Source organism: Conger conger, chromosome 18 (assembly GCF_963514075.1).
Source record: "Conger conger chromosome 18, fConCon1.1, whole genome shotgun sequence".
Taxonomy (NCBI): Eukaryota; Metazoa; Chordata; class Actinopteri; order Anguilliformes; family Congridae; genus Conger; species Conger conger.
The window spans coordinates 2,747,737-2,765,000 of record NC_083777.1 but is presented as its reverse complement, the minus strand read 5'-3'; the positions used below and the strand labels follow the sequence as shown (position 1 = coordinate 2,765,000).

At 43.1% G+C, this 17,264-nt stretch overlaps 1 protein-coding gene across 1 annotated transcript in view; it reads left to right on the top strand.

Annotated features, from left to right (window-relative positions):
• Window positions 1-2,095: 2,095 nt before the first annotated feature.
• Window positions 2,096-17,264, top strand: part of si:dkey-192p21.6 (uncharacterized protein LOC565246 homolog) — a 59,390-nt gene continuing 44,221 nt past the window's right edge. Inside the window, exons 1-6 of the mRNA XM_061228671.1 lie at window positions 2,096-2,206; window positions 4,249-4,370; window positions 5,793-5,911; window positions 11,993-12,062; window positions 12,693-12,759; window positions 14,657-14,733. Coding sequence (XP_061084655.1) covers window positions 2,096-2,206; window positions 4,249-4,370; window positions 5,793-5,911; window positions 11,993-12,062; window positions 12,693-12,759; window positions 14,657-14,733 — 566 coding nt within the window. The remainder of the gene's footprint in view (window positions 2,207-4,248; window positions 4,371-5,792; window positions 5,912-11,992; window positions 12,063-12,692; window positions 12,760-14,656; window positions 14,734-17,264) is intronic.

The window sequence follows — 17,264 nt, the reverse complement described above, 5'->3', positions numbered from 1 at the left end:
CCAGACTACAGAGCACAAATGGATAAGAATGAACGCTATGTAGGACAGACTAAGTGCATGGTGCATGAAATGTACAACATTACATGAAAAGTTATTGTGACTGATGAGTCATAATTCCATGAGGTTTGGCAAACTCAAGAAGCTTGGTTTTGTTTATTATACTCAGTAAGGCCTGTCTTTGTGTCACCCTTCCAAAGAGTTTGTTGGTATGGAGGTGCTATTTTATGGTTCTTTTTGAGACTTGGTGACCGCAAGACATAACCAATCTCTGCGCTTCTTAAACTGTGATCCTTGGGTTACTTGGAGCGGCTGGCAGGTGAAAACGCCTGGTGACCAAGTCTTTAGTTGTTTCAGGATTAGCATTATCAGCCAAGAGACACACACTGCACTTATAATGTGAATTAAATGACTTGAAATAACTTTGTGGTGTTTATATTGTGAATTGTGATGCTGTGTTGAAGAATGACCAGTAAAACTCTAAGAATCTCTGGATTAAATATGAAATCATGATAAATAATTTAAACATACAAATTATGAATATTTACTTGCTTACATCAAAAGAGCGCATTTCATAACTCATATGGAATATCATGTATATGTTTTATTCAATTCTGTATAATAGCAACTTATTCTAAATTCTTTCTGCCTAAAACATATGCATAATTGTATTATTTGACTAACCTCATGTATTATTTGACTAACCTCATACCATTATCCATTACCTCATACCATCTTATGTAAAATGTACCATGTAATATAATATAAACCGCTAATGACCACACTAACTACAACTACCCCAGACAATTTCACAATATGTAATAGCATAGGTTTCATATTGCATATCGAGCAATACTCAATCCTCTTACTTAGCTCAATGAATTGTTTCACTTCAATTTGATGTAGCTCAACATATTCATTTTAAGATATGGCAAGAAATTCTGATTATATAATACATATACTGTATGCTGGTTGGTGCCTTCCATGGCAGCCAATCGCCATTGGTGTGTGAATGGGTGACAAGCATCAATTGTACAGCACTTTGGATAAAGGCGCAATATGAATGCCAACCATTTACCAGTGGGCTCCAGAATGATTGGCTCCCCTGACTGGCAATGCACAAACAATAATATACAGTATGTGCGTATATTAATTTCCACACTAAAGTATACACAGTATATTTGCTCAATACAGAATATCACACAGTCACAATAAACACAAGGATATTCCTTCTCCCCTTTGACCTTCGATCACTTTTATATGCGCTGTAAAGTCTGCCTGCATGGAAATTACTTCACATTGAGAATGGAGTCTGTACTCATCACACAGATACTGTTCCTCCTTCTTCTTGCAAGGGGACTACAAGGAAATCCAAATGCTGGCAAGTACTTTACGACTGTTTTTAATCATTGTTATGTTTATTCTTTATAGCAACAAACTTTACAGTACAAGTACTGTACATAAATAGACAGCATAGTTGTTCCATATACTAAGTGATTCAACTCTTTCGGAAAGGAAGGAAAGTTGTCAGTTCAGCAAGAAATGTTATCATAATGGATTCCACTAAGCAGTAGGTGTGCTTTAGTGGTGAGGAAAGGCAAGCATTGCTGGGCTGAATGGCCTGGTCTCCTCATTTTAAGTTCAACCAGTTTGTGAGAATATTATAATGGAACAAGGATTTAATATGGAAACAGTGATGGATAACCCATAGGAACCATTATTATTCTTATTCAAACTACATATAGAAAGCATAGTTGTGTTCAGTCTCTTACATTTACATTAAAATATATAAAATATAAAATTATTTTGACTTACACCAAAACACTAGTGTAAAACTGTTTGGTGGCTCACCAAGTTGATAATCCTTAGCAGCCTTCCTGTCACTTTAAAATCTGAAACTCAAGATTTGTGAAACAGTCTAGTTTCTGTAGTACGATAATAGATTGTAATTTAAGATTTAAAGATAAAACATGTCACATTTACTGTAGCGTGCAGTCAGTTAAAAACTTTCAGAACTGTTATTGGTAGAGCTCTATCTGATCTTTAATTTGACAATAGTTGAATATCAGAAATGGCATTGTTTGCATAGTTTCAGTGGATGTTTTTCTTCATAGTGAGGGCTTTAAAAATGGACCAGGCATTGCTGACAGTGAACAACGACCTGAAGTCTGGCATCAAAGTTTCCTACATCTCCGATCACTGCTATAAGGTATTAAACATCTTTTATCACCGGCACTGCAGCAGGGGCTGCGAAGCGGCCCGTCGCCCAGCGTCACACAGGCTCCGGTCAGCCGTTATAATGATTATTTCGTCTGCGCGAGAACGGACCGCTCATGTCGGGTTGAATAGGAAAATAAAAACGTTTCCTGTCTCCCGTCAGGCCTGTGCCTATCCGTTTACATTTCCACTCAAGGACAGGAAAAGCCCTGATATGTAACCTATACCACGGTGGGATCGAGCGAAACCCGCCATCAGTCGGAAGCCGCTCAAATCGGAGGAATGTAGGGGAGAGAATATTCATTAAACTACTTCTATCACGGTAACCGATACTAAAACCCTACATTTCACTGTAATCTAGTCAAATGGAAACACCACTCTTTCTCTGCCCATTTACAAGCAGTGAAATTATATGGAAATGATGCGTGCAGTATGTAAACATGCAAATTTACCCTGAATATACATTCAGTGAGCACTTTATTAGGTATTAGGCTTATTTCTTAGACCTCTACTGCTGTAGCCTATCCACTTAGAGTTATGCAAATAAACTCACTGTGTGGTTATTTGCGTTACTGTCACCTTCCTCCCAGCTTTGACCAGTCTGGCCATTCTCCTCTGACGTCTCTCATTAACAAGACGTTTCTGTCTGCAGAACTGATGTTCACTGGATTTATTTTTGTTTTTTGCACCATTCTCTGCAAACTCTAGAGACTAGTGTGCGTGAAAATCCCAGGAGATCAGCAGTTTCTGAGATACTCAAACCACCCTGCCTGCCACCAACAATCATTCCACGGTCAAAGTCACTAAGATCAAATTTTTTCCCCCATTCTGATGGTTGATGTGAACATTAACTGGACCTCCAGACCTGTATCTACAAGATTGTATGCATTACAATTGTATGCAGCGCCCCTGGCTGATTAGATAATCACTTGAATACGTAGGTAATAAAGTAAAAATGTTCCTAATAAAGTGGTCGGTGAGTGTAAGTGTTTGCTTATCTAACAATAATAGACCACTAACACTAGCTAAATTGCCTACAAATATTCAGCACTATTCCTGCGCTATCAATGACATATAGGGCGGGTGTCACAGACAGATATTAAGATTTGCCCTGGAATAAATATAGTTTTGTATGGAGAATCGCTATTTAAAATGGAATTTAGTCTACACTAGATTACATTATTGGCATGTGGCAGATGCTCTTACCCAGAGCAACGTCCAGTTGATTAGACTAAGCAGCAGGCAATCCTCCCCTGGAGCAGTGCAGGGTTAAAGGCCTTGCACAAGGGTCCAACGGCTGTGCAGATCTTGTTGTGGCTACATCGGGATTAGAACCACAACCTTGCGTGTCCCAGTCATTTACCTTAACCACTACGCTACAGGCCACCCTACTAGTCTGGGCACTAGGGATAATAGAACTAGGTATGGGTCTAATCTGTCCTAATCTGAAATTGTCCATCCTAATGCACACTGAATCCAGCTAGCCGCTAACAGTCCATCTTAATGTACATTAAGTACATGATTAAGACACAGAATGTTGGTGGTCCTAGCCCCAGTCTAGCCACAATAAGATCAGGGCAGCTTTTGGGCCCTTGAGCAAGGCCCCCACATCGCTTCAGGGGGTATTGTCCCCTGCTTAGTCTAATTAACTTGTAAATCACTTTGGATGAAAGCATTATTATATTATTATAAATTGCTGAAATGAAAAGCTGGTGTGCTATGTGATCCACAGACACATTTGGGTGGGTTCTGTGATGAATGATGGGGCGGCCTGTAGTGTAGTGGTTAAAGTGAATGACTGTGACCCACAAGGTCGGTGGTTCTAATCCCGGTGTAGCCACAATAAGAGCCGCACAGCCGTTGGGCCCTTGAGCAAGGCCCTTAACCCTGCATTGCTCCAGGGGAGGATTGTCTCCTGCTTAGTCTAATCAACTGTACGTCGCTCTGGATAGACGCTTCTGCCAAATGCCAATAATGTAATGTAACGTAATGGTGAATGGTCATATTCCTGAAGCGGGTATGTTTCTCTCCCAGTGCCTGTTCCAGCCCCTGCTCATCCTCTCAGACGGCCCCAGCAACGCGTCCGTCCCCCTGAGCACCCGTTTCACCTTGACTCTCTCTGTGGAGACTGACACAGGGGACAGTGCCCCCTGCAGGTGACGTATAGACTACAACCCTTCCTATTTTTACATTTTAGGTTCATAATTTAAGGTTCGAAGAGGAGAATTCATCGTTCTAAAATTAAATAAAATAAAACGTATCAATATAACAAGCCATTTGTTTGCTGATAAGTGTGTATGTCTATGGAGAATCTGCATCTTGAAATTATGCACTTTCTTTTAAAGGAAAATGTTGGGCTGTGAGGCTGACCGATTAGAATACTGCTTTGGACATAAATACACTGTTGATTTAATACAAGACAAAACAAAGCAAATGAAATAATATTAATTTAGAGTTGCATTTCATCATTAAGTTTTCATCACACAGAAAACATTAGGCAGAATAGGAAACAAAATGTAGATGTAATTAATTTAATGCATATTTTATTTAATTAAACTGTGAGTAAGCATTGCGAGTGAGTGAAAGTGTGTGAGTCATCTGCTCTCATTTTGAGGTAATAAACAGAAAATGTGAAATGTGGAGGGTCTCAGTCAGTGAGTGATGGCATGTAGAATTTCCCAGACTATTTATTGCAGGTCGGGGGTTGGGGAGGGGCAGGGTGGGGGTATTGTGACCTGCTTTGTTCCAGAACGATACCCCACTGCGCTGGGATATCGATTTCATTTTCTTGCGGGGTTAATAAGAGCTGACACTCCAATAATGATAAAAAGGGCCATTAAAGAGTTCATAGCAACAGGGCCGGCAGCCTTCTCCTGCTCTCTCAGGAGGGCGACTCCGTCTCTGTATTTATAAACAATCGGAGCGGGCGAGGCATTAGGGCGCGTAGATTTCATTTGGGGTCATCTTTAAACGAACAGGAAGGCATCGCGTTTCACCAGGCGAGCTTGTTCTCCTGGTCCGCAGATGGAGAAGATGGTTCCCTTGGATCAATGGGGAGGTCCCTCACCAGACCTAGCCCCCATTGATCCAACCGCCCCCTCCTCTCCCAACCTTAAAAAGACCCTCTAAGTGATAGCGTTATATGTCTTTCGCCGGTCGATCAATAAGGTCTTCCTAATGCTCCTTTTGGGCAGATGAAACCTGAGACGCGAGCCGTGCAGATACCGCTCTCTGCCACTAGGTGTCACTGCCGTGCTTCCGAGATTCCTCGGGCCATAACCCAAGCACACAAGACAGTGGTGATGTGTGTGATGGTAAAAGCCCTTGAAGAGGGATGTTATGTTCCTAAAACAGGAAGTCACTTTTGAAGTATGGCGCAGCTGCCCAGTGTGCCCCCCACAGGCTTCCTGTAGATTAATGAGCAGGGCTATAGCTGCTGTCGGGCCCCTGGGGAACCTCCCGGGAGGTCACATGAAGGTGAATATGAATCATAGATGGGAGACACAACACTGCACAAAGTTATGAGCAGATCCCTGCGTGTCACCTTATTGTTTATTATACGTGCTGTGCTACCCCAGGTGGAGCCAGCTGTACGGCCAATCAGGACATTACTCCGTACGGGTCCAGCTTTCAGGTTACCCTGACAACATCACCTGTGTTCGGACCATAGACAAGGAACCAATCAACAGCTACTTACGTGAGTACAGTTTTTTTCTTCTTCAAGAAAAGGCCTGAACCTTTTCACAATATAAAGGCTCTAAATCCTCTAAATTACAGTACCCTGTTTCACGCAGAGTCTGGACACTAGTGAACTCCTCATAAAGTAAACCAGGTCAAGCTGAAAGACATTAAAACACAGAGAATAAGTCACATTGAAAACTTTGCACTAAATACTTCACTGTTCACACAAACAAGCACAAGGTGGGTATTTTAAAAAATGCTGACAAATAAAACTCTTCATTGGAAATGTAATTTCCGAATGTAGTAAATAATTAATGCGGTAAGATTCTGGAACAGGCCCTTTCGCAGTTCACAGGAAAGTTGTGTCAGGTTCTCGTTACTGCAGAATTGTGGCTCCGTGCTCGGAGTACGGAAGTGACCGGTCCAACTGGTGCTCAGAGCTGCAGCTTTACAGCATCACTCAACACACTCTGTCTGGACAGCAGCATTTTCCTCCCGCTGATACCTGCACAATTATTAAAGGCCCACACGCTTATTTCTGTTTTTCAGCTTTTCATGTAACCCAAGTAGGCGTATTTTATGGTCTGTTTTTCCCAGCTGTTGTAAAACTATTTCCCTTGTGACATGACGTATGTTTTTGCATACTTATCGGATGACGTTGCTGATGATGTTAAAACACAGAGAGCTGACCACAGGAGGCGGGGGGGGGGGGGGGGGGGGGACTGTGCTCTGGGGGTATTAGGGACTTTTCATGTCACCGCCCATTGCTAATGTTTGTGGGGTTTTTTAGATACTAAAACCAGGAAGAGAATGCTGATGTGTGTGGAATTTTAAAAATGAGCCAAAAACAACAATCCAGGAGCAATTGCAACAGAGGGGTTTTCTGCTGGAAATGTTTGATGTGTAATGAACAGCCTTACAGTTAGTGCAGGTGAACTAGGTAACAACAAACACGCTGACACATGACAGTTTAACAGTGACTGTGTGTGTGTAACGGCATGTATGCATCTCGATGCTTGTGTGTGTTCCAGTAAAAGTCATCTGCAAAAGTGAGAAATTATAAGTGGAGTGTACAGGAAGTGATTAATCACCGTATCCCATGATGCATTGAGGGTGTGCAGCCGAGCGGTGGAGCTGACAGGAACAGGAAACTGTTCCACATTCGGGGGGAAATGGGAAAATCTAGGGCCTGGCATTACCCGAACCTTGACTCATTCATTGAGAGGCACCATTATACTCCTGTCCAATCCCATTTGGGACACGGCCAAAGCACTTAAGAAGTAAGATACCGTGGGGGCTGGAGGTGTATTTACTTTTGAGTGGATAATAATTTAGAATTTCCCTAGAACTTTGATTCATCAGTAAATGCACACGATAAGGTTTTGTAAGTTGGACTGATTGTCAGATTTCATTATTGTTGCTAACCTGGCAGCTGTTATTGCTGTAGTAGGCCGAGGACCTTTGACAAAGGAACCCAAACAAACATTTTAATTGGCATTAATTAAAAGCATACAGACAACATTGTGACATATGACCGATTTTTTCCACAGGAATAAAACTGGATTTTTAATGTTTTTTATTGATTTTATTTACAGATTTTTATGAATATGACTTTAAGCTTAGCATGTGTAATGCAATGAAGGGAACCATAATGATTATATAATAGTTATGACAGAATGCAGTTGCTCTTATTTGATTTATTATTTATTATATTATTATTATATTATTTTAAACTACTTTATTTTCATTATGTCAACATATTGTTTTTCCTTAGCTCTTACGTTGTCTTACGATACAGACTATTTTTAAACTATCATGGTCAGGTACAGGAGTCAGGAGTCAGGTACTTCTACTGTTACTACTACTGCTACTACTACTGCTACTACTACTACTACTACTGCTGCTACTACTACTACTACTACTGCTACTACTGCTACTGCTACTACTACTACTACTGCTACTGCTGCTACTACTGCTACTGCTACTGCTACTACTACTGCTACTGCTACTGCTGCTACTGCTACTGCTACTGCTACTACTACTGCTACTACTGCTACTACTACTACTACTGCTGCTACTACTACTACTACTACTACTGCTACTACTGCTACTGCTACTGCTACTACTACTGCTACTGCTGCTACTACTACTACTGCTACTGCTACTACTACTGCTACTGCTGCTACTACTACTACTGCTACTGCTACTGCTACTACTGCTACTGCTACTAATAATAATAATAATAATAATAATAACAATAACAATAATAATTTCAAACAGAAGAGAGCTGCTCTGTGCAGGGCTCCAGCCTGTGTAAGCGAGCTGTGACCCAGCCCAGCTCCTAATTGAATCAGGCAGAGGCAGCGTCTCCACTGCTGTAAAGCCGTGCCAAGGCCTGGCCGGCGGGAGTCCCCGGAGGAGGCCTGAATATTGACTAGATTAGCAGATTTTGTCCTGAAAACAGCTAAAATAAAAGCTTTCTGTTTGTTTTGCTGCAGGGGTGGGGATTGTGGAAGATACATTAAGGAGCCTCGGGGAATAGGCGGTAATGGCGAGGCTCGCTGAGAGCCCTTTTCCCATAATGTGGCTGTACTTACAGGCCGTAGATTATGTTGCAGGTCAGCCTTTTAGGACCAGCCGGCCATTACTCCCGACATGGCCGTACTGCGGGGTCTGAGCTCAGTGAGAGGAGGGAGCAGTGACTCTATGCTTCACTGTGAGTGGCTGTGAGGAGCAGGGGTTGTATGTGATTGGGGGACAGATGCAGTTTGCAATGTTATTTTCAGATGGTTCTGTAATATGATTGGGCAACGTGTGTATCTGAAACATGATTGGTTGAGGCTATTGGTTGATGGCCATTCCTGGATGAATTCCTTTCAGTGAGATAGGCTCAGGCACACATAATACATAAACATAGTACCCATGTAAAACAAGAAATATATGCCGTTTGTTTTATAAACTCAGCTGCCAACCTTTGCCAACCTTTTGCACCTAAACCACTTGGATGGAGACAAGCAGACTATGCTGGGCCTTCACTTGTGGAGTGAAAGATGGTGATGATTCTAGTGGCCAACATTTTGCGTGGGGGCCCAAATGTTTTATTTAAAAAGGGGGGCCTGGAGCAGGGCCCAGAATTCCTAATTGCACTCCTGTTACCACTTGATCAATAATTGACCAATAATCATTTTCATTGGCTATAATATAGTCCTCTCTCTCTTCACCTCAGCTGGTGTGTGCTGAGCATTCTGGCACAAAATGGCTGCCATTGCATCACCCGGCTGGGTGCTGCACATTCATGGTGGACGAGTTTCCCCCTCGTCACTGTAAAGTGCTTTGAGTGTGAGAAAAAGTGCTACACACTGTAAATGCTAGAAATGATCATTATTATTAAAAAGTTGTCAACAAAATAACTGCTTTTGGCTGAAATGAGAACTCACAATAGTCAAAAGAGAACACCTATGTATTTAGGTTTAATAATAAATCATCGACCCCATTACTCCATGTAACAGCCCAGTTCTCTGAAGATTACTCAGATGCTGTGAATAAAATGGGTTAATGGTACAGTCGAGCAGGTGCGCACTGTCTCCATGGTGAAGTCTTTATGTTTGCCCTCGCTGTTTTCCTTTCTTACCCTATCAGTGTGGCCGAACACACCTGTGCAAGCTTGTATGAACAGCTATTACTGTTTTAAAAATAATGTCCTCCTTTCATCATCTTTGCTGTGCTGCCCTGTCTCTAGTTCTCTGCTGTGCTGCCCTGTCTCTAGTTCTCTGCTGTGCTGCCCTGTCTCCAGTTCTCTGCTGTTCTTTGCTGTCCTGTCTCCAGTTCTCTGCTGTGCTGCCCTGTCTCCAGTTCTCTGCTGTGCTGCCCTGTCTCCAGTTCTCTGCTGTGCTGCCCTGTCTCCAGTTCTCTGCTGTGCTGCCCTGTCTCTAGTTCTCTGCTGTGCTGCCCTGTCTCCAGTTCTCTGCTGTGCTGCCCTGTCTCCAGTTCTCTGCTGTGCTGCCCTGTCTCCAGTTCTCTGCTGTGCTGCCCTGTCTCCAGTTCTCTGCTGTTCTTTGCTGTCCTGTCTCCAGTTCTCTGCTGTGCTGCCCTGTCTCTAGTTCTCTGCTGTTCTTTGCTGTCCTGTCTAGACTGTCTATCCTCTTTTTGCAGGATGTGGTCGGTTGGTGCTGCACAACAAATTATTTTAGCACTGATATTTAAGGTCTAAAACATTCAATTCAATTGAACGTCATTTGTATAGCGCTTTTAACAGAGGAAGGTCACAAATACGCTTTACATAGTAACAATACCAGCCCTAAGCCCCCAGATAGCACGTGAGGTAAACAACTCCCTAGTGGGAGAAAAACCCTCAAACAGTGGAGTGAAAAAACTCCACACTGTGAAGAAATCTCAGGAGGAACCCTGCTAGAGGGGGATGCCCATCCTCCGCTGGCCTATAGGTTGATTTAGAAAGTCTCCACAGAGGAATGCACATAAACTGATTGGTGAAATGTTGCATAGATATTCAGGTTAATAATGTATGGCCTTCTGATTTGGGACTTCATGTCTGGTTATTTCGTCTGACACCATGACATGCATGAAATCAGGAATGCTTTTTAGGAAGAGCTGAGTTCTTCTTCTTTGAGCAAGGAGGCATGAGCGCATTCTTTGCAGAAGTATTCCTTTGGAAAGTGTGACGTATAAATGATGGACCTGTGGATCCACCTCTCCCCATCTGCCACACATCTGCCATGTCAGTAACTGACCTATGGGTCCACCTCTCCCCATCTGCCACACATCTGCCACAGTAACTGACCTGTGGATCCACCTCTTCCCACCTGCCACACATCTGCCATGTCAGTAACTGACCTGTGGGTCCACCTCTCCCCACCTGCCACACATCTGCCATGTCAGTAACTGACCTGTGGGTCCACCTCTCCCCATCTGCCACACATCTGCCATGTCAGTAACTGACCTGTGGGTCCACCTCTCCCCATCTGCCACACATCTGCCATGTCAGTAACTGACCTGTGGGTCCACCTCTCCCCATCTGCCACACATCTGCCATGTCAGTAACTGACCTGTGGGTCCACCTCTCCCCATCTGCCACACATCTGCCATGTCAGTAACTGACCTGTGGGTCCACCTCTCCCCATCTGCCACACATCTGCCATGTCAGTAACTGACCTGTGGATCCACCTCTCCCCATCTGCCACACATCTGCCATGTCAGTAACTGACCTGTGGGTCCACCTCTCCCCATCTGCCACACATCTGCCATGTCAGTAACTGACCTGTGGGTCCACCTCTCCCCATCTGCCACACATCTGCCATGTCAGTAACTGACCTGTGGATCCACCTCTCCCCATCTGCCACACATCTGCCATGTCAGTAACTGACCTGTGGGTCCACCTCTCCCCATCTGCCACACATCTGCCATGTCAGTAACTGACCTGTGGATCCACCTCTCCACATCTGCCACAGTAACTGACGTGGCTTCAGACTGATGTTTGAAGGAGCAAGGACGTTGCGTTCGCCTAATTCACGTGTTCTCGATTTCCCCGTCTTCACCTCTTTTTCTTGCCTGTTTTTCTGGTCTCTCCTGATGGATGGAGCGAGGAGTAGGAAAAGGAGCGAGGAAAGGAGATAGGAGGTGAAAAATAAGCAACTGGAAGGAGCACCATCATGAGGCCAGAGACCACGCTTGTGATGCTGAGATAGCCACTATTCCCAGCATGCACTGCCCATTGTGTGAGACACAAGCTTCAGAGGATGGGGCAGATGAGGGGACTTTTTCATGCAAACTCAGTTTTGGGTTCCTGTCACATTCACTCACTTTCCCCTGAAAACAGCTGACCTTGGGCTTTAAGCAGTCAGCCAATAAAAACACAGCCACACTACAGTAACTTCAGATTCATTTAGCGGCTGAGGCTATCCGCTTAGTGGGAAGCAGACTTAGAAAGGAGAAGTTCTCTCAATCGATTCAGAGTATTGGATACGCGGTGAGCACATTTTCGGAGGGGGGTACCTCTTTCATTTGTACAGCTGTGTTTACTTTGGCTGAAAAGGGTGTTTAATTTTTAATGAAAGACTTCCTCTTCCTGTCTCATTGGCAGCTCTTCTAGCCGCAGCAGTGCTCCTGCTCTTATTGGCTGTTCTGTTTGTCTCAACGCCCTATCTCTACAGGCAAGTTTGGCGTTTCACTGTGTAGCACCATCACTGGTATAGAGCTGGTTTAGGTGAGGGAGACACACTTTCAGGCACAAGGGAATAGTAAACTTGGGGATGCAGAAAATAAAATGTGTGTGTGTGTGTGTGTGTGTGTGTGTGTGTGTGTGTATGTGTGTGTATGTGTGGGTGGGTGTGCATGCGCATGCATGGGTGCGTGTGTGAACATATGAATTGTGTGTGTGTAAGTGTGTGAGAACAAATGAAATGGAATATTTGCTTCAAAATGTGGATGGATCATCTACATAAATAACACATTTAAAGTACTGGGGCCTGCTACACAAAGCAGGATTACTGAGTTTGCTGGATAACTCCTCTGAGTAAAATCTGGAACAGCTCTTTTTACTTCAGACCATGTTCCAGTTTTATGAGGGTTCTGGCTTTTACAGGTATCTATCTGACTCAGTAATCATGCTGTGTGATACAGGCCCCGGCTCTGTGCCGAGAACAAACAATGAAACATAATTATTGAACTGGATTTGCTTTCCATTGAATCATCATAGGATTGAATACAACCTATTATCATACTATATGAGTTCTACCCAGTCTCATCTGATTAATAAATATTAATGGTATGATTCTGTGTAGATGGCTGAAGAGATCGAAGTTCAACAACTTCCTGTCTTGTAGGAGAACAGAGTCTTCTCTGGACTGTGTAAGTACTCATTTTCTACAGCTGAAAATAACACCAATAAATGAACAGAACAAACTCAGTCATGGTTGGAGAGGGGACATTTCTCCATTAATGTGCACTAATGCAGATTACAATACAGAAGGTCTGATCTTATAGTGGAGACTGTTCTCCTGGGGAAGGCAATTCTTACTGAGTTGGCTGGATAACTGCACTGAGTAAAACCCACAAAGCAGGATTACTGAGTTAGCTGGAGAACTGCTCTGAGTAAAACCCACAAAGCAGGATTACTGATTTAGCTGGATAACTGCTCTGAGTAAAACCCATAAAGCAGAGTTAGTGAGTTAGCTGGATAACTGCACTGAGTAAAACCCACAAAGCAGAGTTAGGGAGTTAGCTAGATAACTGCACTGAGTAAAACCCACAAAGTAGGGTTACTGAGTTAGCTGGAGCAGCCCTTTATACTTCAGTGGAAACAACACCAACACATACTGCATTTGACAAAGTACTTTTTTCAATAAGACATTGATGTAACAACATATAGTACATCCGGTAGTTTAGGCTGCTTGTTTTTTAGTTCAATACTTCTTTTCATTCAGGTAAGATATGAATGCTAAATGCATTCATCCAATATATCGAATAGTTTATTCATGTGGAATTCTTTGTTGCCTTTGGCGATGTTGTTGTTTTTGTTGTTGTTGTTGTTAACTTAGGAGTGATTGGACCATGACTACCCATCTCCCTGTCCTTTCTAATAAAGCGGTGATTTGTGATAAATATGAATAGCTCTTCCCCTTTTTTCTGTGGTGAGGGAGAAGGCATCTATCCCCCATATGGTCCCTCCATGGCAGGCAGATCCATCATGTGAAATTAGGACTGTCCTCTTCCTGTTCTGGGGAGGAAATCCAATCTGCCAAGGCCCACAGGTCTCCCCATAAGATCTCAGAGGCAGGGACCATACAAAACGTACAGAGAATTCACATTTTTATTCTGTCATTTCAAAATGACCCGAAAGAATGTATGCTATATAAATGAATAAATGTCCAACAATTCCTCCTGTACGTGTTTCTATTTTTCTCCGGGAAGGAATGTGTCTACAAGGAAAATAGAATATCATATTTTATCTGTATACATTAAACAAAGACATATTTTATTTCTTATAGAAAAAAGGGTACAATTTTGATGTGACCCCTTATTTCTTCTAGAAGAAAGAATGTATTCATAACAGGGAGAAAAAAAGCTTTGAAATGTGTAAACAGAGCCTAAAGGCTGCAGCCAATAATTGTGGCTTTGTTTAAAACCATAATGTCATTTGGGTTAGTGGAGTGCTCTCTGTCTCCCTCCCTCCCTCTCTCTCTCTCCCTCCCTCTCGTTCTCTCTCTCTCTCCCTCTCTCTCTGTCCCTCTCTCTCTCCCTCGCTCTCTCTCTCTCCCTCTCTCTCTCTTTCTCCCTCTCTCTCTCCCTCTCTCTCCCTCCTTCCGTCATTTCAATCACAACTCCACATCATGGTTTTGAACCTTGAGAATTTTAACTGATTCAATACTGAGAAGAATGACAGATATTCATTATTTAAATCCAAAATGTCAGACTGTTTATACACCACTAGTCAATGGTCATATCCATAGCTAACTTGCAATATTATTTTTGTTGGCATCTAACACTGAAATTGAAACATCTGAAACTGAGAGAGGTTTTTAAGTTGATACATTTTAAGATGATATCAATGATGTGTGATTATGTTAACATGAATTCAAATTGAATTAATTGATAAGTGTTTCTTTTATTTCACTGAAGATTATATATGTGATCAAAATATCAGAGTAACTAAAATGATGTGTATAAAATTGAATTGGATTACAATGTAAATGCCCTAGTTAAACCCCCCCTTTTTTTTTCTTTCTTTCCTCCATTTTGGATTCAGGATGCGAGCTGCAGTGGGGACGTTGAGCAGACTAAACCTGTGTCTTCACGGCTGAGGTCTTTGGACACATTCCGGGGGTAAACACCGTGCCATCAAACAGAAGTTTATAAAATCACAACTTACTAGCACTGAGTCCCCAAAACATGGAACAGGAGATGCTCACAGAAGCTGAATATGCCAAGGTGCTCAAATAGCTACTCATTAGTGAAACATTAGATGCTGTCTCTATCCTGAGAGGCTATCAGTCATTAGCATAACGTAAGTGGCCACCTTGTTACTCTGTGATGCATGTGGCCTATTGTTGTTACCACAACACTACTGTTTCCCTGTCAATAGCATTGCTTGAGTGGCTTCAATTTGTTAGCGTAATGACTGGCTCCACCTTCGTATCCTCATCTGTGAGGCGTGAGATCTGTCGCTGCCTCAGAACTCGAGTACTTTTAAAACACTACCAGCTTCCTGTGGTTTGCCTCATACCATGGCATGAATGTACTCTTAAAATGATCTTCTTCTTTTAAAAATGCACTTACAGTTGGTGTGTAAATCACCACTCGTATCAGAAGTAACCTTACAGGGTCAACATGGCACAAGACATAATAATTTGTTATTTAGCTAAGACTTTTATCTAAAGTGACTTACAGTTGATTAGACTAGGCAGGGGCTAATCCCCCCTGGAGCAATGCAGGGTGAAGGGCCTTGCTCAAGGGCCAAAGAGCTGTGCAGATCCTATTGTGAAGTCCCAGTCAAGCTCCTTAGCCACTAGGCTACAGGCTTGTTCAGAATTATGACATAGCTTGACTCTTTCATTCTGTAGTTCATGGAGAATGTACACACAGAGCTGCAATGGAATAAAGAAGTCCGTTTCTGTAACAACAACAGAAGGCTGACACAGAGAGCTGCTCCAAGTCTGAGTTTTTAAGATGATTGCTTAGCTCACTTCTTTTGTGCTGAGTCGCTACATTTGTCGCTGAATTCTGCCGAGCGAATTTGTAAATTGCCTCCGCGGTGGCCGCATATAAGGGGCTAATTGATTTTTGCATTAAATTATTGGTGTGTGAAAGATGGGGGCGACGCGTCGCTGACAGCGCCGATGATGAATGCTGATGGGGGTCACTGTCTGGCTACGCGCTCGTTAGAGACCGCGTTATATCCGCCCATCGCTCCGGGCGGCCGCTGTAATATCTCCGTGCCTCTACCATTGGGAACAATGGATTCCTGTTGAACAGGAGGGCCGTGATTTCATCTTGCGTCCCTGGCGACGGTTAATTGTGGCTTCGGGGGAGGCGGGGTGGGAGCTGGTCTTCCTTCTCCGCGGTACAGGAAACCAGTGCGCGTTTGACCTCCCGTTCGCTCTGGTAATTGATGCAATAAAACAAACTATTTATCAGAATACATTTGGAGGGCAATAAATCCGGTCTTTGAGGCGAAATAAGCAGCGGTAGATAAGACGGAGGGGATTGCGCAGGTCTCCGTCCGTTTGGACGTCATCACGGAAATGTAATGAGAGACCGTGGGTTTGCTCGGGTTTTGATACGATATGAATGTCCTCGCTGTTTTAAAAATTGTTTGTAAACTGTACAGTTGAGACACTGAGAGTCTGTTTCATTAAATGGGTGCGATCTGCTTACACCAGATTATGAAAACAAAGGCATTTTACTGTATACTTGCTAACTCGATATGTCATATATTGTCCTTCCACGTCTTCTAACGGTGGCACATTTATCCTTAAAATGGATTTGTAACATTGTATAGGCTGTTCCTGAATACGTTTTACTGAACTTGAGCTGAAATTACGGCTTGAGCTCAATTACGGCTCAGTACATATAAATGAATAAGGTACATGACAATGCCATTAATGACTGGGACCTGGAAGGTTGGTGGTTCAAGCCCCGGTGTAGCTATGATAATATCCCCACAGCTGTTGGGCCATTGAGCAAGGCCCTTAACCCTGCATTGCTCCAAGGGAGATTGTCCCCTGCTTAGTCTAATCAAATATAAGTCACTTTGAACAAAAGTGTCAGTTAAATAACAAATTACTATTAATATTTCTGCGGCCAATTTTGTTCAAAAAAACTGTTCCTGCCCTAGTGCTTGAGCGAGATGGTATTGGTGCCCACTCTGCAGGCAGTCTCAGTCACAGCGTTCTGGCTCCTTGGCATAATGGCTACCTGCAGGCTGTGTTCAGCTTCGCCATCTGCCAGGGAGGCAACAAGTGGTGCTGCCTCCTCAGCTGAGTCTGATCCCTCTGCCGCTCGTCTGGGTAGCTGGCCTGCTGCCCTACAGACAGGAGGCCCCCTGTCTGCACTGCCCAACCCAGTGCCAGGCTGCATAAAACACCCTCAGTTCATTTCTGTTAAGTATCCCTTACATTTATCCTTAAGTATCGCTTAAAATTAAGTGAGTTACCCTTCTTATTTTACATTTAAGTGTTACTTAACGGGTTCCTTAAGGGGAAGCTTAATATTTCCGTTAAGTGCTTGTTTTACTTAAGTAATCCCTTCCTTAAAATCCACAAAACACCTTATCCACCATTTCCCCAAGGATGTTTTTTTAGAAATATATTCCCTTAACCTTTCCTTTTGAAGAAGCATTAGTCTAAAAAAGTTCC